Raw genomic sequence first — 26,084 nt, 5'->3', positions numbered from 1 at the left:
CCCACCTGGAGAAAAGCCCACCAGGATATCCTTTGGGAAGCAGCAGCACCATTCTCCAGTTGGAGCTGTGCGCAGTTAAGCTCACTGATCTCAATGCCATGTGACTAGAAATGAAAGGAGCAGATTGGCATCCAGTGCACGCTCTCCGACTTGTGGGATAGCCAGGAAAAAAAGAAAGAGGAAAAAAAAAGAGGGGGTGGGAGTGAGGAGGGGAGGTTCCCTTGCTTTATTTCTAGCACTGTTAATTCCTGCTGGAGCTTGTTTGTGGGCAACCTTGGTTCATGGCAGTCACAGAACCAGCAGTGCTTATTCGGTAGCTCAGTGCTCTCAATGAGGTCAAGCTGGATCAAAGGGAAACCTTGTGTGGAAGCATCTACTGTAAGTTCTGATACTACTTTTTCCATGCTCCCTGGAAACAAATTGTAGCCTATACAGCTGAGCCAGGCTTCAGTGCTTTATGTCTCCCTGACTGATAATTTGTACGAGCTTGTCAGGTTTTATGTTAATTTAACTTGTCAGTAAGGCATCAGTTGGATAATAATGCTGTGCATTTCGGGAGGAAAGGGCTTATCGTTCTTTCCTTTTATTTTCTGAGGGAGTGGGAAGAAGAAAGTGTGGCTTTGTCCTTTTGAAAAGCTGCAAGCTGTTGAGGTTATAGCTCACCAGATTCTGTTTTACATAATCTACATATTCTAATTTCTAAATGAAGTAATTGTAAAGTGTCTTTCAAATGTCCTTGGATTTCACCAAATAGCTATTCTTTTGGGAATAGCTACCTAAACATTTATTTAATTAAAAAAAAAAGAGGGAGGGAAAACATCTTGGAAACATCTGTAGTAACTAAATTTCAGAGACACTCTCCTCACACAAGCTGCTGTTCACCTGAGGGGTCTCTAACGTGATCATTCAGAAATATTATTTGAAACCTAATTCTGAATATCAGCTGGTTGTAATGAAACCTTTCAGTTGCAAAGACTTTCACAATGAGATGAAAAATTTCTCATTTTATGTAACAAACTAGCTCTTTCTGCAGACGTGCTATTTAGAGTGAAGGAATGCTAACTTTTGCAGGTAGTGTTGTCTCATTTACAGCATGGAATCCTTGGAGAATAATGAAACGCTGGGCTGTAAATTTTTCAGCTACATAACCCAACTTTTTTTTTTAAAGTACAAAAAGCTTACCTGAATATCTATGTGGAAGGCTTGCAGAGTGTTTTCAATGGATTGAACAAAATAACTACCACCTGTTTTGATTGTTGTTAGCAATATATTGTAAACCCTGAGGAGAAATAAAATATCACAAATCATTATCCCTTTCTGCTCTAAAGTTCCTTTTGAAGGGCAATGGCATGATGCCTCTCTCTTGATCCTCAGCTTGTATGTCTGGAAACTGGGCAGTATTGGCATTGTTGTGCAGTGAAGTATCGTAGGGTTGCAAATGTCATAAAGACTCATGGCATTGCCTAACCCCTCAAAATCTAATGTCTTTGATTTTTTTTTCAAAGGTGTGTACTTTAATTACAGTTGTCTTTTTATCTCCTTCAGTTAATAGTCTTGACTTTCTTAGATATATAACTTGAAAGTTGGATAGAGGAAAGGAAAAAAAATAGTGTGAAATCAGGTCATGTAACATCTAGGTATGAAGTATGAATATTTGCTGGAGAGATTTATGAAACAAACTCTTGAAGACTCATTTTCAACTGCGTACTTCTATTTAATAAATAGAAGACCTGTTACTTTAATATGCTGTGATTTTTGTCTGGCATCACTGCAATATAAATATGAGAACATAATGTGTAAATTAGCATCTTATACTTACCAGTCTTGTTCTGAGGAGGATAGGATCAAAATGCATTATGAACCCATTACTGGATTTTTTAAATTTTGAATTTGCGTCTTTTCTTAGTTTTAACAGAGGCTGTCTTTGGTTCCATTGAGACAGCTCCATTTTTAAACATATATAGTGGGGAAAAAACCATACTGTATCTTTTTGTCCAGATGGTGATGTTTCTTTTCATTTCAGCATTCAGCTTCTGAGTTGATCCTAGTTGAAGATGAAATGACAGATACTGAAGATAATGAAGAGGAGGATTTAGGAGTCATGGATGATCAACGTAGTGTAATTCTCCATCTCATCTCTCAACTTAAACTTGGCATGGACCTAACCAGGGTACGGACACTGTATCTCTTTTATAATTGTTCATTATTTTTAGTTCTTCTCATCCTTCTGTGTGTGTGTGTATGTGCATGTGCACACTTGTGACTCCTTTGAGCATGTTTTGCCCCTGTGGACAAGGAAGCTTGCCTCTGTAAAGGTGCGGTTCCAGAGAGCTATGGAGTGCTGTCTCCTGCTAGGCAAGCTTTCACATGAAGTGACCACATCACATATTTTAGGGATGAGGGGATGGAGAGGGGGAAAGGGAAGGAAAAAAAAAGAAGAAAAAAGCCCCCAAACTCTTCCTTATTTATTATAAGTATGTCAAAGCAACCGTATGTTATGTATGTATCCCACATGTATGTTAAGTCAGGGTGCACTGAGTGTTTGAGGAACAATAATGTCAATTGTATAGATGAAGAAGGTATGTACTCAAGTTAGTGCTTTGTGGATTGGATTCTATTTAATTACTTGGCAGCTTAAAAACCCCATGAAGGTAAAGAAATTATAATCTTCAGTGGGTCACTGTTCTTGTCTGTGCTAAGCAGCTCACCACTTTAACCTTCTGTGCATCCTTCCAGTCTTGGTACCATTATTGTTATGAGCTTATCTATACTGTTATGATCAGGGAAGTTATGGTGTCTGAGAGATTTCCTGTAAGTCCTTAGAGTTTTGGAAGTGAGGTAGATGTTCTGGAAGCATGGAATGCCTCTTTTTGAATAGTGCTACATTCCAGTGAAAACTTCTCATGGGGCTTAATAAATAATCAAATGGATTTTTGTAGAGATACAGAATACCCTTTCCTTCTGGAAAGGTTTTCTACTTAAAAAACTCCAAATAAAATCCCTATAACCCACTTTCTACAACTAAGAAGGGCTCATTCTGACATACCCTTCACAAATAAAAAAAAAGTTTGGAATGACCAGAGAATTTCCGTTGTGCATGAAGTAGCTTTGCAGTAGATTCTTCTCATGGGCATTTTGATATTCTGAAGAGTTCATCTGCTTTCCTTTTGATCTTACATATTAATAAAAATCTTTTTACTATCGCTTTCTTACAAGGCTTTCTCAGTATAGTCTTTTCTGCTTCCTCTGGACCAATTGACAGTATTTAAAAATACTTATATTTTTAAGACTGAGCAATCCTGTGATCTGTTGCTAAGTATAGCTATTGAATAGCTTCACAGAAGTTAATATTCTGTTCTAAATAGATCGAAAGTTTCATAATTTCATTTGTGAATAATTTATACCTGTCACTTCTTAGTATGTCTGGGGTTATGTACAGTTCATTTTTTATTTTGTTTTTCTTACATTTCTCAAATTTTTGTAGCTCTTCCTCTTATCTGTGTTGGTTTGCTAAGGCTGCCTGAGTCCATAATGTTTAAACTAGACTAAGATCTTATCTGTTGTGTCTTCAAAACATTTTGTCTTTGATAATGAACAAGATTTTTCTTCCCGGATTTCCAGTGTCATCTTTTTGTCATGGCAGAGGAGGCAAAACCCCAAAGAAACACAATTAATATAAATAAGAGAAAATCCTGTAAATAAGAGAAGTGTAGACGCTTATAAGAAAAGTAGAAAGGTAAATATGTATGATAACCTCTTTCTTACACAGTGTCTTAGAGCACAGTTTTTGAGGATAGCGATTATTATCAGATCTATAGTATGGCAAAATATTAGCATGCATGAATGTGTGTATATAATATTCACAGTCTCAAAAGAGGAACAGACATATGGCAGATTTAGATCTATCTCTAGTCTGTGTGATGCACGAATACACATAAGATGAGTATTAATGAGACAGGCCACATGTGTGCATCACTTTTCTGACCAATTTGAGGATTTAAAAAAAATAAATTACAAGACAGATGGCTGCTTTTTTTATTAATTTTGCTTACTGACGTGAGGCCCTTAGGGCCACAGATGTGTGACAATAAAGCTTGGTTTGTTGGCTGCACCTCTTCTCATTTTTCATTATTGCTCTGAAAGTCAGATTTCAGGTAGCCTTGATGCTAGTCAGCTTCTGCTGGAAGTGGTTGTAGCACAGTAGTTGCTAATATCAGAGAATGTTTTACATGTTTCCATTTTCCTGTGTCTTCTTCCTTAGGGTTATTTCTTTGGTTCATTTTCTGAGTAATGGATTGTATCGTGATGCACACATGAACAAACAGCTTTTCTGAGCCCTTGGTGGCTTTGGGTTCTGGATGCTTAATCATTACCTTCATGTACCATATCAGAGGAAACAGCATCATTTCCTTTTCCTATGGCGTGATTGCTTATGTTAGTCTTGGCCTTGCCAGTGCTGACATCAATTTCCCACTGTGATGATAGCCACATTTAATGTTGTAGAGGTGCTTCACTTTTGAAATGTGTCATGCTGCCGTGCCTTTTAATGAGGAGTTAAACAGTAAAAATCTGCTGTGAATAAAAACACACACAATGAAGTATTAAGTCTGCATGGGGATTTGCTAGAACAGGCTAGACTCTGTGGTGGCCAAATAGACTTCAATACCTGCTAGAGAGAGTTGGGTGGGGGAGCAGTTCACAGCAGCAGAACATAGTACAAAACTGATGCCTTGGACTGGGCTAGGACTTTAAACCTCATTTAAAATTGGAATTGCTAGGGAAAAAATAAGTTTCTAAATTGTTTGTTCTTTGGACTTTTAAAAAATGAAAAATAGCACCCCAAACCACCGACAGCCTGATAAACTTGTTGGCAAATGGCATCTAATGGAGGGCAATTAATGCTAACAGTTTGTACAGATGGGTGATCACTCCCTTGCATTCCCTCAGCTTCCCTACGCAGTTAATATGTGCTAAAAATAAAGGGCTGCCATTCTGTGTAAAAGGGCTGCCAGTGATTCTGCAGAATATCAACCTGTTGTAAATTAACATTGTAGTATGTTCACAATTTCGCAAGTTTTTAATTTGCTTGTCAATATACTTTTACCTTGTAATTTTAAAATAAGTGGGATGAAAATAGCTTGTTTTATTCCCACAGTGACACAGATGACAGTGGAAAACTTTTGTACCTGTAAGAGAAGGACATCTATGTATGGGGTACCTTGGTCAGATTTCTGAAAAAAAAAAAAAAAAAAAAAAAAGGGGGGGGGGGGATGGTGCTGACACCCATGTTTTGCCTCACAATAAATAGTGATGGGGGTAAATATCTCTGTTCTTAAGAAGTCATGCTCTTACTTTTCTTAGCTGCATTCAGATCTAAATAAGTACAGGTGAATTCAAACCTAGGAGATTATGATCAAGCTTTGAACCAATATCCTCTTTTTAATCTCAATGAAAATGGAAGAATGCCTGTTAAATTTCTTCCTTTCCACCTGAAGCCTGATAAGGAATAAGAACAGAGATTATTCTAACATTTTAGAATGTAATCAGGAGATTTTTTCCTTCAGACTTCAGCAACTTGGTATTTATTCTACAGAGATTCTTTTGTCCATTTGGTTGTCGTGCTGGCTTTTTCTTAGAGGGAAAAAATTAGGCAGTTTTCACTTTTTATGCAATTACAAGAAAAAATAAATTGTTGTAGTCCAATCCAAAACCAATATAAAGAATATAAGTCCTAAGTGTATTTTTCTGGACAATCCGTTCGCAACAGAAGGGTTGAAAACCTCATTGCTTTGGAAGCTAGAGTACTACCACAAGTGCCTGACAGTCCAACACTGGCAAGAATGCTGTACACTTCCAAATTTGTTTATTTCTGTTTTGCTTATTTCTGCAAAAATCAAGGTAGCGCCAATTAAAGAAAAAATTGACTGGTGTGATTTTTCTTTCTTTTTTTTTTTTTTTTACTATGTTAGTGTGTGGTGATGTAGCATATCGAAACTTGGAGGCTGTGAGATTATTTAGTAAAAGGCAATATTTTCTAGACATATTTTGTAATGCTAGAGTTGTGTAAGCTTTAAAACCCAAATATTTTTCATACGTAGTTCTGTCTCCTTTTGTGGAAAGAATTCAATTATTCTGCATTTTGCAGTGGATCCTTTCCTGCTACAATTAAAGATGTAGTTTCCATTTTAGTTTGCCTTTTAAAGCAACATCATTTGAGCTGCAGTTCAAGCTTTAGTCAGCTTTTAAATTGATTCTTGAAATGGAATAATAAGGGTCCAGTGGTTCGTAACATCTCATTTAGTGGCTGTGTTGGTGTAGCTGTGTTAAGTATGTAGCTGCAAAGCACACAGCTGGTGCTTGAGAGAGTAGATATGAGGACTGTATGATCAAATTAACAGGATGAAAACACAGCAGTCTTAATGTTGTACCATAAAATTTGCATCATCCTAAGTATGGTCTGTAGTTTTCTTCTCCTCCATTTGTGCTAATAAAGGTCACTCTTTAGAGAGAGACACTTGGACATAACAAGATGCAGAGTGCTGTTTATTCAAATCAGTTTCTTTGCCCTTTCAGGTCTGTGCAGGGCACTCATGATAGTCACTACCAGTATTTCTAGACAGAATGTTTTCCTATGTTTTGCTGTCAGTTTCCCCTTTGATAACCTGATCTTTGAGTGTGCAATTTATATTAAAATGAGATCCTGTATTGAGGATCAGTAATGCTGAATTGCATTTTTTTAAGATTATATCGGATAATGACTATTTGGTCAGAATAAGAATGCTGCAAGTAAGACGGAATTGTTTAAAGAGCTAAAAATACCTACTAAAAATCTACTGCCTTTCCACTTTGCCTTCCAAAGTTTTAGATTTCACTTTTAAAAACCAATCTCCTCAGCCCCTCACTATCACACCACCATGGGGACTGTAGGCTGTCTTTAGCACTCAGTAGTTTGCCACGCGTAGTGTCAAATTAAGGTCCTGCATCTTTTGGGGCCTCATTAGGTTGGAAAGGGAGACCATGTAGTCCTCCAGGCTTACAAGAGTAGAGTCAGAGGAATATTATGGATGGAACTTTGCTTGATTTGTATCTAAACTTATAAAAAATAATAGCCTATAAAAGACTATATATGTGTAAATAATACACAGGAGGAGAGAGTGAGTGAGCATGTATGTTACCAAACAGAGTGGTTATCTTTTTTTGCAGTTGTGGTATGTTGACTTCCTGTGTAGCTGTGTTTGAGTGGTTGTGACTGGAATTTTTTTTCATGTTTACAAGTTTTCTTTGAAAAGAACTAAGTGATTAATAAAAGTTTGACAGCTTCTATTTCATTATCCATGGGATCCAAAAGGACTGAACTGTGGTTTGGTCCCACTTAGAATAGCAAGCTGGAGCGGCAGGGGGGGAAAGCAAATGTGCTTATGATTGAAGGATGGCTCCCTGCCCGCTGTGAATAGCCCTTGGTTTTGGGAAAGGGAAAAAGTAAATGCAATGAAGAATTAAAGAGGAAAGCAGAAGAATTGCTTTAATAGAGGACAGCTCTTGGTCTGCATCTGGCATCATTGAGCCACTTTGATGCTAGACAATTTGGTGTGCGCCAGAAGTTCTTACTGGCCATGCAGGAGTGACCTCTGAGCCCCCAGGGACAGTCCTGCACAAGGTGTGGAGCGTGGGGGAGAAGGAAGGGAGAGAAATAAATTATTTTAGGTCCTGTAGCCCTTGTCTGTCTTGCAGTGCACTCCAGGATGTTTCACTGAATACTGTTAACAAAGTGTTATTCCTAAGAGGGTGACTTTGGCAACATCAGAGTTGGTAGATATGAGCCGCTGGAGACTGCATCCAAACCACTGGGGGCTGGCTCCCTCCAGTGCAGACTGCCTAGTGCTCAGTTCCGGATTTTTTCTGGGCCCCCTGGAGCCTCTCTAGTCCCAGGACAGTAATGTAACAGTTTGTGCGGTTTTTGTTTGTTTCACCTTGTCTGAAATAAGGTGAAGGCGTGCAGGGGCCCACCACCATAGTATGGTACGATCTCAAACTGAGGGGACATGCCGTGTGCCTGGGGGTGACAGGAGAGCATCAGGGTGGCAAGGGATTTGTCTGGGGAGGTGGGAGGGGACATGCCACGTACGATGACAGGGTAGGGCAGAGGAAGTCAAACAGGGAGCATTTTCTTGCCTGTAGCCTCTTGGGAAGGGTCCTTGGCATGGTTTTATCCTTGGAAAGACACCTGAGATTTGGGTTTGGTTGGATCTACTTGGATTGGTTTGTTGGAGGCTGGAAGGGACCTAATACGTATGCGACAGGTGGTGTCAGGGGCCCAGGAGTGAAATTGGGAGCCCGAATGTTTGACAGAACGGGTAGATGTACCCCTTACACTCTCCACCACTTACAGGGTGGTGATGTGTATGATCATATAAAATACTTATCTTCTAGTGGTTTGGGAGGTTGTGCTCCTCCCTTTTAAGAGGGTTATGATTAGTTGGGTTTGTTGATGTTTGATGTAAATTAATTTACATCAAAGTGTGTTTTTATGTCCTGTAAACAAGGAGAAGAAAGGGCAGATTTCCACATCAGCGAACAGACTATCCCTGTTGTGTGAGCTGCTGTTGAGAATCATCATGAAATAGGAAGCAGCCTGCATGGCTACCAAGGCTGCTGCTTTTTCCTTTGTTTATTATTTACACTGCAAAGAAAATGAAATTGCTGTGGCAGGGCAGGAAAATACGCTGTCCTGAAACTTGACAGGGCCAGAATTGCAGCTGTCTTAACTGTTCTCCCCCCCCCCCCTTCTCCCGTGGTAGTATGATCATGGGGAAATCATATCTGCCTTTGTCTGCTTTGCATACAGGTAGTGCTTCCAACATTTATTTTGGAGAAAAGATCCCTGCTGGAGATGTATGCAAATTTCATGGCCCATCCAGACCTGTTTTTGTCAATTGCAGCTGGAGCCACTCCTGAGGAAAGAATTATCTGCTTTGTGGAGTATTATCTAACAGCTTTTCACGAAGGCCGAAAGGGAGCAGTTGCCAAGAAGCCCTATAACCCTATAATTGGTGAAACGTTTCATTGCTCGTGGGATGTGCCTAAAGATAAAGTGAAAGCATTCAGAACTAACGGTGCTTCCATGGTTCCTAAGGACCCAACCAAGGAGTTTGGCCAGGACCAGTCCACGTGCTACAAGCTGAGGTTTGTAGCTGAACAAGTATCCCATCATCCACCAGTATCTTGCTTTTACTGTGAGTGCAAAGAGAAGAAAATGTGTGTGAACGCTCACATATGGACCAAAAGCAAGTTTATGGGCATGTCAATAGGTGTTTCTATGGTAGGTGAAGGTAAGAAATGTGCTTTTATTTTGGTTTTTTTGAAGTAATATTGTGGGTGTCAGCACAACAGAAATCAGATATTTTCCTGCTTGCTCTCCCTCTGACCTTTCATTTGAACCTTGTGGCTATTTGCTTTTGTGAAGTTTGGAATTAAAACTGTAGGGTTCATACAATTTTTTTCTGTCTGGACAGAATGCGAGGCACACATTACATGTATAAATGTGTGCTTATATTTATGTGAGTCTGTTAACATACAACTGTACTTCAGATACAATTAAGTTGTAGTAGCAAATGACTGACAGCATATTCTGTAAGAACATTTTTATTTCTCTTGCTTACTTAAAGTAATGTGCAATTTGATATGGGACAGTTTCACAACTGGAACAAAGCAATAGGAAAAACCACATTTTTACTTAAGTCCAACATTCTTTTTTGATAGTTTCTGTAAAGAGTCATGGTTTCTGTAGTGTTTACAAAGTTAGTGTGTTATCTCAAGCTTTATAGAAAGTAATGTAGTCACGATATAAATTGTGATTTGCTCTATCGTACATATACAGTCTGCCTTGTGATAAGTCATTGCTCAACACAAATACAGAAATACAGGAAATCATAACAAATTCTTAATGGATGATCTGAACTGATAAACACACCTGTACCAGCGTCGTTACTGACTGCTAATGTATTGATTTAATGTTTCTAAGCAATTTAGTCAGTCCTTTTTGCTATTTGAGGGTAATTTCCTGTGTACGGTTTTTAGTGTTTTATCTTAAAATAGCTTTTAGAATGTAGTCTCAGAAATACCAGGACAACTTACAGTAAATGCTTCTTTTTGTCATCATTATGTTAAATACTATGATATTAGAGGTAGTAAAAAAGTAGAGTGGGAAATGTGTGATTTGGTTTTGCTTATTAATAACAGCAAAACAATTACGGTGAAAACATACAGATATGTTCTGCTATTTCTACTATTTAGAACTAACAAACAAACAGTAGAAAGGGCTGCAGTAGCTTCTTTCCTGACGGCAATATATTCCCTTTTTTGTAGAAGAGCAATGAAATTTCCTTATGACTGGATTTTGTATTGTCGTGATAGTTAAAGCCTGTAATAGCACAGTTGTTTTCTTCTTCCTATGATGTAGGTATTTGGCTTTTAATAAGGAGTTAAGGAACTTGGGAAGGGAGTGTCAGAAGGGAAATTGGTCTTTCTGTCTGTCTCCTGACTGTACTACTGCCAGCCTGAGTCATTGGTTTACCTTGCTGCTTTTTTTCCGGTACATATTCATTCCTAGTACTCTTTTTCTCAGTAAAGGATGCTATTTATTGGAAATAAAACTAAACACAAAGTCACTTATGATTGCGTAGGAGTAGGGAAATTTATTTTTCTTGCTGCTAGCGCACACAGTTCACTGGGATTGGGGGTGTCTACTGTGGGGATTATTTAAGACTTCAAAGTCCTGATGTGTCCCAGTTTTGAGAGCGAAAGGGTCTAGGAATTAACCACTTCTTATGCTAAAGACTGTTTAATGTGTGCTTGTGCGAATAAGTTCTCCCCTATCCCCTTTTTTTCCCATGATCCTGGAGATATCCTGGGCGTGAAGACAGGCTTTGGGGAACATCTGCAATGCTGAACTCTTTTATTGCAAGGTTTCCTGCTGTCTTTAGGGGCATTTTGGGAGGAAGTTTGGGTTTACCAATTTGTAGTTACCATTTATCTTTTTTGTTCATGTAAGCAGTGCAAAAGCATGCAGCTTCACGGTGACAGCGTTACTGGGAAGTGATGGAGAAACTCCAGTGCAGCCCAAGCATTTCTGTTGCATGTTGAGGACTGGCAATAGGCAGCAAGAAGTTGTACTACTGAAGCTTTTTTATCATCTGAAAACAGCCTCAGTTTAAAATGTTTGCTTCGCAGTGTGGTTTCTTTGCTCAAAACCACGCTTTTTTCAAATTTTTTAAAATTTATTTTAGTCACAGGGAAGTCTTCCTGATTAAGTTGGTGTGTAGATTTGTCAGGCTGTGCAAAAATTAGCATCTACTGCAGACATTTCTTTCTCATGTGCTGCATTAAGTATAAATTCTGTATTAGATTGAGGTCAGCATGAGTACTGGGGAATAGATTGCTGAACCAAAAAAAAAGTAGCTGCTGGACTAAAAATGTGGAAAAACTATATTTGTATTTACACATCTGGTAATGCAAAGCATAGTAATTTTTTGATTGGAGAGTTTTCTTTGTATTGGAGAATTTTCTTTGTATTTAAGGACGTTTTATGCGTTGTGGCATTTCAAATGGCATGAGTTACTCTAGCAAAGAGTAGATTGTGTAAAGACACTGTTAGTCAGAAAATATTTGAAGGTAGTTAAGATAGGTAGAAACTAAAGTTAGCTACTAGGAGAAGCTTTCTTGACAACAAGGTTGGCTGGTAAAGTTGTAGAATCTTATTTTAAACTGTTAAAACCAGATTAAACAAATTTCTCAGGAATGATTGAAGTATGACTGATCCTGCTTTTGATAAGAGACAGAGTGTCATCTCATGAATCATAGAAATCCCTGGGTTTTGTTTGTTTGGTTTTTTTGCTACTGTGCATTGGATAACCAAACTAATCATGTGTTATTGTTGGTTTTTTTGTATTGTCCCTTCCTCCTGTTTTTTTCCACTATGAGCATTCAGCCCTTTTTTTTGACTGTTGCTGGAGTTTACTTACATACATGTGGGTGCCTTTGACTTTTTGTTTATCAGTAAGGATTTTACATTCTGCATGATGTTACTTGAAAAGCAGTGTCCTTGATATCTCTAATATACCTGTGTCTGTTCTGAGACTTGATTTAAATCATTCTGGTGTAAGTATAGTTGTTTCATTATACTGTGCATTCATTCAGTACTATTTGATTTATGTTAGGAAAAAAAAGTTCCTTCCAAACAGAGCATTAGAGAGCTGCAATTAGTGTTTTGGATAATTCAGTGGTAGGGAGTGACCATCTTGTTCTAGTTCAGATATTTATCAGAACAGTTTTGTTTGACTTGTAACTTTGTTGTGACCTTAGTGTTGAATACAAACAACTGTGATGTGTTTTGAAACTTTGCTCTCTGCTGAATAGTTTTGTGTGTCTCCTTCAAACAGTTCAATGAAGCTTTTTCTGCTGCAGTTGGCTATATATGCAAATAAAGTAGTACTGAATTTTTGGACCTACATCATGTAAGGAATACGCTGGTAATGTTTCTATGGTGCTTTTGAAGCATATTTTTTTAACTTGTCACAATGGCCTTAGATGTATAGAGCATGTTGCTTTTTATGCTTTGTTGTTAGAAGCAGCAGTGGATATGCTGAAATAGAATGTCATGGAAGTACAAAGGCTTCTATAAGAATTTAAAGAATGAGGGGATTTGAGGACAGCATGGTCCTGTCATACAGGAGGTACAGCTCAGTATCTTAATTGTACAATTTTTAGTATACGTTGCATCTCAAAGTAGCTAAGATTTTTTTTTTTCCCCCTATCTGTGATTTTTGTTTGTTGATTCAAAGTATCAGTTGCAGATGCAGAGCCAGTAGGAAAGCACAGCTGGAAATCTGTGTGAGAAGCTGTTTTATATGCTAGCCCTTCATCTGTGGTTATGAGGGGTCTAAATCCGGCTTGCTAATGAAATGTCTTAACTTTTTCTTCACTATATAACAAAACCCCCATTCTTCAGAGTTGTCAGCATTGAGTTGCCTCATGAAAAAGCTACCCTGAATAGAAAAGAGGATATTTTGTGTAAAAGAATTCACGTTGCATGTGCAGTCCCTAATTCTGGTTAATGTTAATTATGTACTAATGAAGAGGGAGAAGAGAGTGTAATGAATAGGATCCCATTAAGTTTTAAATTAGCAAGGGATGGGAGAGTCAATGTAAATATTTAATGTTTTTCACGTGGTCCAAAGAATCTTCAGATACTGGCTGTAGGATAAGGATACTTTAGTGGAAAAGGCTGTGGTGAGCACACCTTACTGTGGGCTGTGTGTGTTCCTTTTCTGCTCTTGAGTTTTGTTCCAAAGCAGCAAAATCCAACAAAAAGTGTCACCTTTGATTCACGGGTTAATTTTTGCAGAGAGCATAAAGTATGTTTAAGTGGGTTGCTCTGTATTATCAAGTGGCTAGTTATGTCTTGTGTTTTCACTCTGCTATTTTAAATGTTTCAAAAGCTAGTGAGGTATAGGCTTCCAAAAATTATGTTTTAAATTGAAATCAACCTTGAAAAGATTTGATAGGTAGGGAAAAGGTTCGGTGCTTTTTTACGGGATAAAGCTAAATGAAAGCAATGAATGTTTTTTCCCTTGGTTTTTTTCTGTTCAAATATGTGTATGTGTTTATAGATGTACAGGTCTATAATTTCTATTCCTGAGGCATTAGCGACTTTTTAATTTACCAGTCCAAAAGATTGACTGCTCCATGCAACTAGAGCTACCTAAATATTTCCCTAGTACTAATTTTTATAGTAATATTTTTTAGCCCAGTGGTTTCAGAACAGTTTCCGTATGGCATGACACTCATTACTTAATTTGGCAAATGGCTCCAGTCTTTGGAAAATGAACAGTGCAGTGCAGCTCACTGGAGTGTTTATGAGACAATAAGAGGCTGGTTCTGGCATCTCACGTTTTCCCGTGTGAATCTGTACGGTTGGTGATGCACTACACTCGTGTGGGGTTCATCCCATACGTATTTTACTCCTGTCTGCATTATTTGTAACACGGCACATTCAGAGTGAATAGTCTATTAATTTAGGAAACTGCCCTAGGCCGTTTGTGTCCCACGTACCATTTGTTGTTCAGATTGATCTCCATACAGTCGGTGGGAAGCATTAAATTTCACATGCCTCTTCTGCAGCTTATTGATCCAGAGCCGCCTCTGGGTATTTCGTCAATATGTGTTAAAATCAATTCACAAAGCTGCAGCATCAGTAATGGACATGTAATAGTCAAATGGGGAGAATTACATGCTGTGAACATCACTTCCTTTAATGCAGGCTGAAGAATTGTGGAAAGGAGCATGACTGTGAATACGTTGCCTTAGTCAAAAGCAGGAGTAAATGGTCTTGAGGACATTTCAAGGGGAAATTTCAAAATTCTGCACTTGTTTACGAGAAATTCACCCTTCTCTGTGGGATTTTTTCTAATAAACTAGATTACTAAATCCACTGTTCCTCCCAGAGTACTTGTCTGGTGCGTTCTTCCATGCATAATAGCTGCCTATAAATACTTAAGATTTCTTTTTAAAGGAATTTGCAGTTCTGAAATACTTCTTTGATGTGAGAGGAGGAAGCATTACTGAAAATGGAAGAATCTATATTTACTTATAGCCATTTTAAAACTAAAAATTAGTAATCCCTTATAGTAGGGAAGCAAGGGAAGAAAAATAGCCTGTATATTTTCCAGCAGATATTTTGAAAGATCAGTCACAGTGTAACGATAGTTATAAGCAGATGTTAAAAGTACACAACACTTTCAAAAAAATAATTGCTAGATTTTAGGCTTTCTGCCTTTAATTTTCAAGATTTAAACTCGGCAGGGTAGGGCATGAATTCAAATTGTGGTAGCAGTTACAAATGTGGACTCTCAATGTCATTTTGGCTTCTACTTCCCTGAGAGCATGGGTCTCAGTTCAGACATAGTGTTATAGCTACAGTCTTCATGGTGCTTCAGTTAAACGAGGTTTTGCATGTGGACTCTGCAAATGATGGAATGCAAAACTAACAGACACATTAGTACTAAAAATAATATCAAGTTGTGGATATTTCAAGTCTTCCCTTTATTCTTTTTTGGATTATAATTAATAAGCTGGAGTCATATTTCAAGTGAGAGAGCACTTCATTAAAAATGTATTTATTCAGATGTTTAAGGAATTCAAAGAATATGCTACCAGGTGCTAAAAATACTACCAAGAGACCTGGGTTCAGTTTTTAACCTCTAATCTGCTGTGGTGGTTAAATACTTACATTGAAGGTCACTGCTGTTATTTGCTGTTCACTTTTCAGTGTGCTTGGCAGCATTCATTAGAGCTCTGCACGCCTCCCACTCGAGTATGGAGGAAAAAAGCTATTGATCCCATCAGAGAGACAAAAGCAAACCTATACTAACCCAGAAGGAAATTGTGTTTATCATGGCAGTTTCCTCTCATGTGGGGACATGCAGTGATGGTCAGAGGAGGATGGCTGGGCCTGGGGAAGTAGGAGGCTCTGGAGAAGCTCACATGAAGGTTTGGTTCATAAATACAGTGATGTTCTCTCCCAGTAGTGAGCATCACACCTGCCCACTGTACTGCTGTTAGACCTTTTGTGTCTTAACCCACCCCCCCTCCAACCTGACAACAGAACCCTCAAAACTGGAAGCTGATGCTTCCAGGCGGACTGTGCTTTTTGACTGTGTGAGGATTGTGTCTATGCTTAGACCATTAAGACTGAGGAAACGTGACCTCATGGGTAGCACCACAAGCCATTTAGAGCAGCTGGTTGCTGCTACATGTCTGTTATCCGTGACTGTAATGAAGAAGGTGGAGAATAAATGGGAAGAGGAGGAGAAGGGAAAGCTGACAGACTTGAGTCTAAAACCTGTTGTAGTTCCCTGTGTGGAAAATGCCCAGCTGCAGGCTGTGAGGTTTCCTTTCTGCGTTTAATCACAACCCATTAGCTTTTGTTGATCCTTTTTGAGTATCATCATCTAGTTAAAAGGCTTCTTGATTGTTCTGTATTAATATCACGTTATTACAGCATCCATTTAATGCATTTGATAAGCAGAGTTGTCTTTTTGAGTACGAGTTCTTCCTGGGTGTCCTGGGTGAGTTGGATAGTTCGGCCTTCCTGCAGTGTGTTCAGCTTGGTTTTACCTGCAGGTATGGAGCCAAGGAAGCTTGAGGGAAAATGTTGAGTGTGTTCCAACTGTGTCCTGGCTGTTCCCTGCTGGTTGTGGGTTCAGCAGATGACACAAGGAACTTGTGACTTGCCGAGGCAAAATGATGAAAGGTCCTTTTAAGACATTGCTTTTCCGTGTTTGTGTTTTTTGCACTCTCCAGCTCATTTGTGTCATACTTGCTGGAGTAGAAGTGCTGGCTGTGTTGTTGCCAGCAGGCTGAGGTTGCAGAAGTCCTGGGAACAACTGCATAAAACTATCCATTTTGCAAAAGATGTTTTCCTGTGGAACAGTTTCAGAAGGCAGAAGTGACAAGGTGCACAGCTTCCTGTGCCTGTGTTTAGTTCTGTTAATTGGAGCCAGTATTTGAGATGATGATTCTTGTTAGAGTTCTGTGCTTTTAAATTTTGTATCTTTTTTTAGGTTTGTGTTTTTGTACAGCAGTAAGGGCATATTTTTATATTGGCAGTAGTAATGCCTTGTTCCTATTTAGTCCTTTTTCATCATTGCATGTCAGATCACTTTGCAAAATTAGTGTCATTATTCCCTTAAACAGATAGATGAACTAATCAATATCATTACCAATGTGTTCTTCCCCTATCTGCCCCAGGGTGAAGGCAAATTGACTCAAGCTCATCTTGTTTCTAAATAGATATGTCAAGATCATTTTCCTGATTTTTTTTCAAGTATTTCTGGGTTCTAAGTGCTTCCGGTGATGGGTTATTTTCAATCCCTGTTGTGAAAAATTATTTCAAAGCTGTAATTTTTGCCTTTAGGCAGTTATTAATGGGACACAAAAGACTAAAACTCTAATCAAATATATATTACAGGTATTTGGCATGATCTAATTCTGTGTGCAAGGTTTAAGGTACTCTTTACCTGGTCTTATGTCCTGTTCTTTGTCATCCTGAAGACCGAACTACAGCTATGGTGGGGGTAGAGCTGTATCCTTAACCCAAGGGGAAGCTAAGATCTGATCAGACATGCAACTTCCTTTGTAGTTACAAATAATCTTGAAAAATTACTGCTGCTGCATGTTGTTGTTTTTAGTTACAGCCCCGTAATGCTTAGGTTAGATGGCAACTAAGACCCACACAGCTGCTCTCTCACTCCTTCCCAGTTTGGCTGGGGGAAAGAATTGGAAGAGTAAAAGTGAGGAAACTCATGGGTTGAGGTAAAGTCAGTTTAATAAGTAAAGCAAAAGCCGAGTGCGCAAGCAAAGCAGAACAAGGAATCCATTCACCACTTCCCACCAGCAGGCAGGTGTTCAGCCATCTCCAGGAAAGCAGGGCTCCATCACGCCCAACGGTGACTTGGGAAGACAGACACCATCACTCCGAACGTCCCCCCTTCCTTCTTCTTCCCCCCAGGTTTTTATTGCTGAGCATGATGTCCTATGGTCTGGAATATCCCTGTGGTCAGTTGGGGTCAGCTGTCCCAGCTGTGTCCCCTCCCAACTCCTTGTGCCCCCCCAGCCTCCTCGCTGGTGGAGTGGGGTGAGGAGCAGAAAAGGCCTTGGCTCTGTGTGAGCCCTGCTCAGCAGTAACGAAAACATCGCTGTGTTATCAACACTGTTTTCAGCACAAATCCAAAACACAGCCCCATACTAACTACTGTGAGGAAAATTAAGTCTACCCCAGCCAAAACCAGCATAGTGGAGGAACCTTTACTGAATGAAATGGAATTGCCAGTAATTTTCTCTGCATGGTAGAGACATTTGTCTTGGTGGTAATAGAGCAGTGGCCCTCGTGGCCCCTCGTTGATTATGCAAGACTTTTGCAAAGGCTGTGTGGGAAACCAGGCATTTGGAAATGAAGGAGCAAACTTAGAGGAAATTTCTGGATGGCTTCCTTAAGCATGTTTCCTAGTTGCACCCAGGCAGGCCTAGGGAGAGCCTTTCACTCCCACCAAAAAAAGCTTTGGTTAGACATTAGCAGAGAGGACCTGGTCATGTCTCATTGAATGGAAAACTGAGGGGTCCTTTCGCCATGCCCATATTTTTTCTACAGAGAGATTGTGATATGACACTGAGTGAGCATCTGAATATTCACTGGCTTTTTGCAAGCAATTTTTTTTTTTCCAGTTTAACAGTTTATTACTTGTCAGTAACACAAAATAAGTAATCCAGTCAGATTTTCTAATAAGCCATTTGGTACCATGAAGTACCCTAGGGTACACATTCAAATTGTGTGCTTTTGAAAATGTTTCTTTGAAGAAATTTGTTCCAGGGGCAGACTTCTTTTCTTAGCAGACAGCACCCTCCTTCAAGGCGAGTTGCACATTGTGCTCTCTGTGGAAGTACATTTTGATGACAGTAATTGGTCAGTGACTGCTAGGTCTTATCGGTGAACTTTTATCATTTCACTTTCAACCTTCTTCCTATGTAGGTGTTCTTTACTTGATGGAACATGAAGAAGAGTATGTTTTCACCCTGCCTAGTGCCTATGCTCGCTCTATACTTACCATCCCATGGGTGGAGCTTGGAGGGAAAGTCAACATCAGTTGTGCCAGAACGGGCTATTCTGCTACGGTCACATTCCATACCAAGCCATTCTACGGAGGAAAGGTCCACAGGTACAGGAATTACTGTCTTATTCTTGTTTACCTGCTACTGGATTTCAATGGAAAGACTCTTGGGCATCTGTTTGGTTCTTCAGCTGGATTATTTTATAGACAGATATCTGAATTTATTTTCCTATTAGTGTCTGAGATGACTTACAGCTTTAGAGCACAGTTTATTGTAAATTATACACTTTATATTGTTTAACTGAATTGGATATATTTCTCTCATTAAACTAAAGTGAATGTATTCTTCCAGGCTTTGTTGCTTGTAAAAATTGCTCTAAGTGCAGGATCAGAAAAATGTACACAGAAAAGGCAATATTTCTGCCACACCAGCTGGTGCTTCTGTGTGAGTCTTGTAGATGAACTGGCGTTCCAGGTGGAGCTCCTGTAAGGAGGAGAGAAGCAAAATCGTCACTGCCCACAGTGGTAGCTCCCTACTGAGGACTCCCTCTTCTGCACTGAAATTTCCAGATGATGAAAATACTATTTATGTGCCCTTTATTAAGGGTGTGAAGAGGCACTGTGCGAGATAGCTTCCTGTTTTACTTCCGTGCTCAAGTTGATGACCCAGTCATTAATGTACACAGACCCTTTTCTTGTTCTGCTGCCAACTGTAGCAGTGTCCATGAGAAGACTGTGCTTTTGCATGGTTACCTCTTTTTTATTTCAGTTGGTCTAATTATTCTTCCATATGTGTGTCAACCGTCTCAATATTGTGTTCAAGCAAATACCAACATGGGCTCTTTTCACAGGTTTTTTTTCCTGAAAGATGTAGATTATTAGCTGGTGTCATTAGGGAAAATTGGGGAAGGCTGTACGGTATATGAGTTTACAGATTAGTTGACATGGCTTGGTGAAGCACGTGTGCATGTTCACAGAGACACTCAGACACACACGCATGAAACTTCTCCCTGCATTTTAGTTTTCCAGTCCTATCTATCTATTTTGCTGACTCTCAGACCAGTTCTTGGACCACTGAGGTAGCTTTAGTCATTGCCTCTCAGCAGCTGAGAAAGGAAGCAGCAGAGCTAAGGAAGAAAATAAAGGTACCTGAAGTCTTTGACATAGGTATCTGACAGCATTATGTTCAGGTGTGAAAATACATGTACTGAAAATGTCACATGAATGTCAGGAGTTGTTTTTCAGGCTGATGAGGTAAACAGTTCTGGGTTAGAGCTGAGTATCAGAGTTTTTTAAGTTGGGTTACTGCTGTACTTTGGGAGAATGTTGTCCAAAAGCTATTGGTGTATTAGCAGAGTTTTCTCAGGCTGAGTCTTTTTGGAGACAGTGTCAATACCTTGCTTGAAAAATTACTTTGTAGATTTAGAAAGCTGCTTGTAGCCTTAGCTGTGGTAGTGCTTTCATATGGTGATAATAAATGGTACCAGTTATTTCTGTGGTCTTTTTTTCTTTCCTCTTGAATTAGGGTAACAGCTGAAGTGAAACACAATCCCACTAACACCATTGTATGCAAGGCACAGGGAGAATGGAATGGTACTCTGGAATTTACTTACAGCAATGGAGAAACCAAAGTGATTGATACTAACAAACTGCCTGTTATCAGGAAAAAGATTAGGCCGATAGCAAAGCAAGGCCCACTGGAATCAAGGTAAGGGCAGAGGTGTTACAGTATTCTGCCTCTGAACCTTGGATAGGAACAGAACAGGGAAGCAAACTGCAGTTATAAATGGTGTGGTTCAAAAACACCTCACTTCCTACAGCACGTTAATCTAGGCACAAATAGTTGGAGCTGTGTATTGGTTCTTTGAAACATAAATTATAGTGACGTGTACATCAATCTTCTAGAGGGGGAAAATGCTTGTATGCGTTCTAATGAGCATTTGGAAAATGGTAATGCAGTGTTTTCACCTGCTTTTCTGAGTGATTTTAAAATGGTAGTCAAATTAATTTGTCACAAGTAATGTTGCATCTTATAATTTACACTGGAATTTCATGTTTTATATATTTTAAAATACATATGTATGTAAAATGTGATGCAACACACACAGACACAAGTGATTTTAAGGCTCTCAGCACCCATGTCATGTGCCTAATTCTGACTAGGTACATTAGAAACAAACTTGTTCTGTTTTTCACTGTCAATAACTGTTGATGCTTATCTTCAGAAAAATCAATATTTTTATTGAATTTAGGAACATTTTACTGGAGGATTTAAAAACAGGCTTCATTTTATTATCTGTAAATAGTACAAACGTGTGTCTTGAGTCATTGTGCAGGGTCAGATACCATTTTCCTACTTTATAGACATGCTTGCTTATCACAAACTCATTTTCCCCCTATAGTTTTGGAACAGAAGGGTAGGGGTAAATAAGGAAACTAGTAGCTCTGCAGTGTATTTATTATATTTCTTAGGTATTAGTAAGCAAATTACAACTCTCCAGTGTTTCTGCAGGAAATGCAGTTTATCAGATTGTAAACAGAAACTCATTTAAACACCCCTGGAAGTATGTGCAGGCTGCAGTTGGTTTCTTCTGAGTATTTTTCTGAGCAAAGTTTCTGCTAGGCTAATACAGTGTCAGAAGGCTTTGCATCTGAATGCAGTCAGTAGTGTGAAAAACAAGTTTGGTTATATACTGATAATTATTGTTAACTGGGAACATAGAGCACAGACCTTGAAGGGCTCCTAGAATCAGTGCATCAATTCCTCTGTTAGTAACGTGGTGGGAAGAGTCGGTGTCCCAATATAATGTACAATTGGCTCTTGGCTAACATTCATTTATAATTCAAAAATTTAACTGCAAATGAATGTGTATCATTTGGGTGTGGATCATCAGTAAAGAATGTGAACAGGAAATGATAAAAATAAATCCATCTGCTTTGAGAAGAAAGCTTAGGTTGTGAAGACTCAGGAACAGGAACAAAAGCTATTGAGAAAGTTAACTTGCATGGCAAAATACTGGGAGTTGAGCAAATCTGAAAATCTGGTCCACAAATGCAATGAATATCCTAGGAGAGCGATGGTTCACAAGCTGCGTGACTTGCAGAAATGGCATGGAGAACATGGCATCAGTCTGCCTCTCACCATACTGTTGTCTAGCCAGGCACTCGGCCATGGCAGAAGTGTTCTCACTGTCGCTTGTGCTCCTTCTCCATCACACAGGCACCTTTGGCAACATGTCACCAATTCTCTGAAAGAAGGTAATATTGATGCAGCAACAGAACACAAGCACCACCTTGAAGAGAGACAGCGAGCAGAAGAGAGGCAACGTGTGGCTCTTACAGTGCCGTGGAAACCAAAATATTTTGCCAAAGAGGTACTTTCATTGTCATATTTTAAAGACCCTATAGCATGTTTCTGCATACAGGAGGATGCTAGTAAAAATGAATTTGTCTGTGGTTTTTACCATGGGATAGTGTTGTTACATACCACTGAGTGTTTTAAATTCTATTTTTGCCAGAGTTTGGCTCTTAAAGAAGAGCAATGGATTTTTTATCTCCATATTGTAAACTTGTTCACTTTCCTTCAGTTAGATTTATTTTAACCTGAATTTTTGGTACCTCATGTTAGGCACTTAAAGCTATGTTTTTTATCTTAAAATCCACACCTTAATTTGCAAATGCTATGTACTTACATCCCCTACTAATCTTAATCCCAGCATACTAAAGTGAACGCGATCTAGGGATATTTGTCCAATGTAACTAAGCATGGACATCTTAAACAGTCTTGGGTTTCATCTGCTTGAAATGAAACAGATTTTACTAAGTTTGTCTTTGCCCCTTCTTAAAGGGGGAAGGGAAATAAGGCTGACTGAGGAAATTATGTGACTGTGTTGTTACATTAGCCAGTATGTGCAGCTATTTAAACCAGCAGTTCATCTGTTGCATGTTCCCATTGCTTCTCTTCTGCCTTGTAATTTTTTTCCCTCCCGACCAGATTACCTGTAAATTCATCAAGCACAGCATTTTCAGATGACAGGGATGGTTTCTTGTGTTGATTAGTGTTACTTTAGCTTTTATGTGGACATACACAGATCCAGTATGTGGAAGTCTTGTTTGTAAACTCTCCCCTAATTTTCTTGCAGGGTGATGGTTGGCTATACTTGAATCCTCTCTGGAAGACTCACTGATGGGACAGAGCAGTTGCCTCATAACTTTACCTTAAAGGCATTAAAATGATACAGTATATAACTTCAAGATGTCATTAATAGGTCCTGTTATCAGAAGATACAAATGAGAAGCTGTATACTGTGAATGATGCATCTCACAATAACCACAAGCTCAAGTTTATTCAGGAGCCATTTTGTGTGTATGGATACACAAACACACACGCACATGTCCATATGTACACACATATATACACGCAGTGTGTATGTGTTTGTGTGTGTATTATTTACACTACATGTAAACAAGTATAAACACTAACAGTGATTTAAAGACCTTTTCCTCTAAGTGTTAGGGCATAGAACTCTGGCTGGACTCAGCTGGGGTTCCCCGAGTCGTGTGCTTGCAGGATCAGGCCCTTTGCTAGTATTTAAGAAAATACTTTTTTATTAGTACTGGTTAGGTTTTTCTATTTTTCACTTTTGCCAAAAATGTTTTGCACTTCAAATGTGATGTGTCACTTAATGGCAGTCATTCTGTCTAAACAGTCATTGAGTATCACTTTGACATAAGAATGATACACTGACAGCACGCTCGCTCTTCAGGATGCTAATTTAAGAGCATGTTTCCTGTCACTTATAAGATGGCAGACAATTCCCACTCATAAGAAGTAGCAACACCTTCTCAAGAAGATTGTTCACACTAACCCGTTGTGTCCTCACTTTTTGTTTGTTCATACTTCCAGCTGTTTAATAGATCTCTGGTCACCAGTGAGCCAGCTGCTCTGGTAATTCTGATCTTGCTGTGTCATGTTCTCTGGCTGCTGTCATGCCAATGCTTTTGGGTTATGTGTTCCGCTAAATCCCTTCTGGCAGGTGTAGCTGTGGTGGTCCAGCTCACTCTTGTCTCAGCTTTCCACCCCGACGTAAGCGAGGCCCGGCCTGGCCGTTGGGCTGTGTCACAGCCTTGCCTTCCAAGTTAAACCACTGCTGATGGGTTCCTGCTGAAATAAATGCCAGGCTGTGCATTGAGGCGGGTGATGATGGGTAGGAGTCCTGTTCTGGTGTGTGCTGCGACGGGAGTCAGCCTTCCCCACTCGCCATGAGGCGGGTTCTGAACACTGCTCTGGGAAAGGAGACCGAGCTTGTCTGGTCAGAGCCCTTAATTCCATACTAAGTCTCCAAGCAGACCTGTATTTTGATTTCTTTTGCTTTTGACCCAGTTGATTGCTTCTGGATGTGAAATACTTGGATGAATAGAGACAATATAACTAGCCTTCTCAGATGAATGATTTTCCGATGTAAAGGTAACAATTTAGTAAATTATTACACTGAGACAATAACTTCATTAATGAAACAAGCAAAATGGGATATAATTTGTTTTGTAAAGTAAAAAAAAGTAAGTAAACAATCCTGTAGCTTGATCTTGCTTTGTCATGTAAGCACTGTGACATTAAGAAAGTGGATTCTGAAAGTGTGTTAAGGCTTTGTTGCGTTTTGGTTCATATTTGTTCAAAGTGAAGATGTTTTTTGAGAGAAGTGGCAACAAAAGGCAAACGTAAAATGTGCTGACTGCTGCTCAGTGCTTCTTTCTACAGTGCCCTGTAAAGAAACCACTATATTTCTAACATACAGTAGCATGGATGCCTACCTTTCTGTAGTACTGATTAATTTTGTGCCTTCTGTCTGCTTTCTTAATACAATAACTTAGGCTTTATAGAAACTACACAAATATATTTAGGTCAAAGCGCTGCACTTATATCTGTTCTTGTGCGTCCTGCATTTTATAATTTTTTTTTTTGGTAGATGTTAAAATATCTGGGGCAACTCAGAAGGCTAAATGGAGGTGTGTACACAAGGAAACATGCCAGTAGTTGTTCATTTGGACATAATATTTAATAGATCTTTACGTTTGAATTTCAGATCCCTATTTAATGAAGGTGTGGCTCCTTTTTTCCTCCTAAATGCTTGTGTGTCCTTTTTTTGCACATTAGAAAGATTCATGTATACATGCTTTAAATCCTATTTTTTAAAAAAAATAATGTGGAGTGTATGAGCTTGGTTTTGTAACTGACACTTTTTTTTTTAAAGGAAAAAAAATATCTTATTTTTAGGAATAGTTCATGTTTTTCTGTAACACAACCAAAATGATGCTGTCATAGTAATCACCGAACTACTACCAAGTATCATCAGGAAAATGTCTTTTATCACCTGCAAGAATTAACTTTATAATGGATCCACTCTCATTCTAGAGGTTAGTCTGATAAGTAACTAGAAGTATTCATACAGTTTATAATATCATCACAAAGAAAAATCGAAAATACAGAATTAAACACGTGGAATATCCTCCCAGAACTCTTGACTTTCACACACCAAAGAACAAGCCACATACATACTCACTAAAAATAGCCTGTCAGGCATGCAGGCCTGCCCTCCTGAAAGAGTAGACCTCTTTCAGCTTTGATGGTATGACTGTTGAGGCTACAAAGATGCTGTAGCCATTCTTTTAAGGAGAAGTTTGAATAATTTTATGCTTGTAATTTATTGAAGATTTTTTCTGTCTGCATGGTTGGTTGTTTCTGCATGCCGAGAACATTCCACTTGTGCTCTGACAAATGTTTTGTTTTGTTCTGATGCTGTGAATAATCCCGATATCTTTACCACTGTTTCTCTTCCAAAGTAACTTGGGAGAGGTGAACATAAAAATAGTCCTTTCTGAAAAGATGCCATCAGCGAAAGATTCCAGAACAAGATTCACAAGTGTCATTTTATTTTTCTGATAGTTATGTGTTCAGTATATTTTACAGGGCTGAAAAGTAAATATTCATAAGCCTTATTCTGTAGGTTGTTCCAGTAGCTGTCTTGGATTTGCAAGTAAATATTTTCCTTTTCAAGTAGCCAATGTACACTCTGAATTGTAATGTAAAAACCTCCATGTAGTTCAATTTTTTTTGTGCACACCTGTAGAAAGCCTATGCAACCTTTTTCTTTCTTAAATTAGAGATGTTCAGAAAGAAAATTTATACCTTTATCATTTAAAAGATGCTCTGGCAGTCTCTTCTGATTTGCCTTCCTTTCATAATTTGTGAATTTACAATGACAATGCTCATGAATAAAAGATTTGTTTCATTTAGTAGTGGGATGCCCTTTCTCTTTCCATGAAAGCATTAGTTAACTGCTATAAGTTACTCAGATGTCCAGGAGCGGTGCATTAGGGTGCCTGTGAGCTGTTTGCATGGTTCTGATAGAAGTGACTTGTCAG

At 38.9% G+C, this 26,084-nt stretch overlaps 1 protein-coding gene across 2 annotated transcripts in view; it reads left to right on the top strand.

Moving 5' to 3' along the window:
• The window catches only part of OSBPL10 (oxysterol binding protein like 10), a 141,422-nt gene extending 115,464 nt beyond the window's left edge, over nt 1-25,958 (top strand). For both annotated transcript variants that reach the window (XM_049816940.1, XM_049816939.1), the window contains exons 7-12: nt 2,024-2,170; nt 8,846-9,329; nt 18,584-18,770; nt 20,188-20,370; nt 21,883-22,036; nt 22,805-25,958. In XM_049816940.1, the coding sequence (XP_049672897.1) occupies nt 2,024-2,170; nt 8,846-9,329; nt 18,584-18,770; nt 20,188-20,370; nt 21,883-22,036; nt 22,805-22,849 (1,200 nt within the window). In that variant the 3' untranslated portion in view covers nt 22,850-25,958. The remainder of the gene's footprint in view (nt 1-2,023; nt 2,171-8,845; nt 9,330-18,583; nt 18,771-20,187; nt 20,371-21,882; nt 22,037-22,804) is intronic.
• Nucleotides 25,959-26,084: the final 126 nt, after the last annotated feature.

The sequence above is a fragment of the Accipiter gentilis genome, chromosome 14 (assembly GCF_929443795.1).
Source record: "Accipiter gentilis chromosome 14, bAccGen1.1, whole genome shotgun sequence".
Classification (NCBI taxonomy): Eukaryota; Metazoa; Chordata; class Aves; order Accipitriformes; family Accipitridae; genus Astur; species Astur gentilis.
The sequence above is the reverse complement of the archived record's forward strand: the minus strand, read 5'-3'. Positions and strand labels throughout refer to the sequence as shown.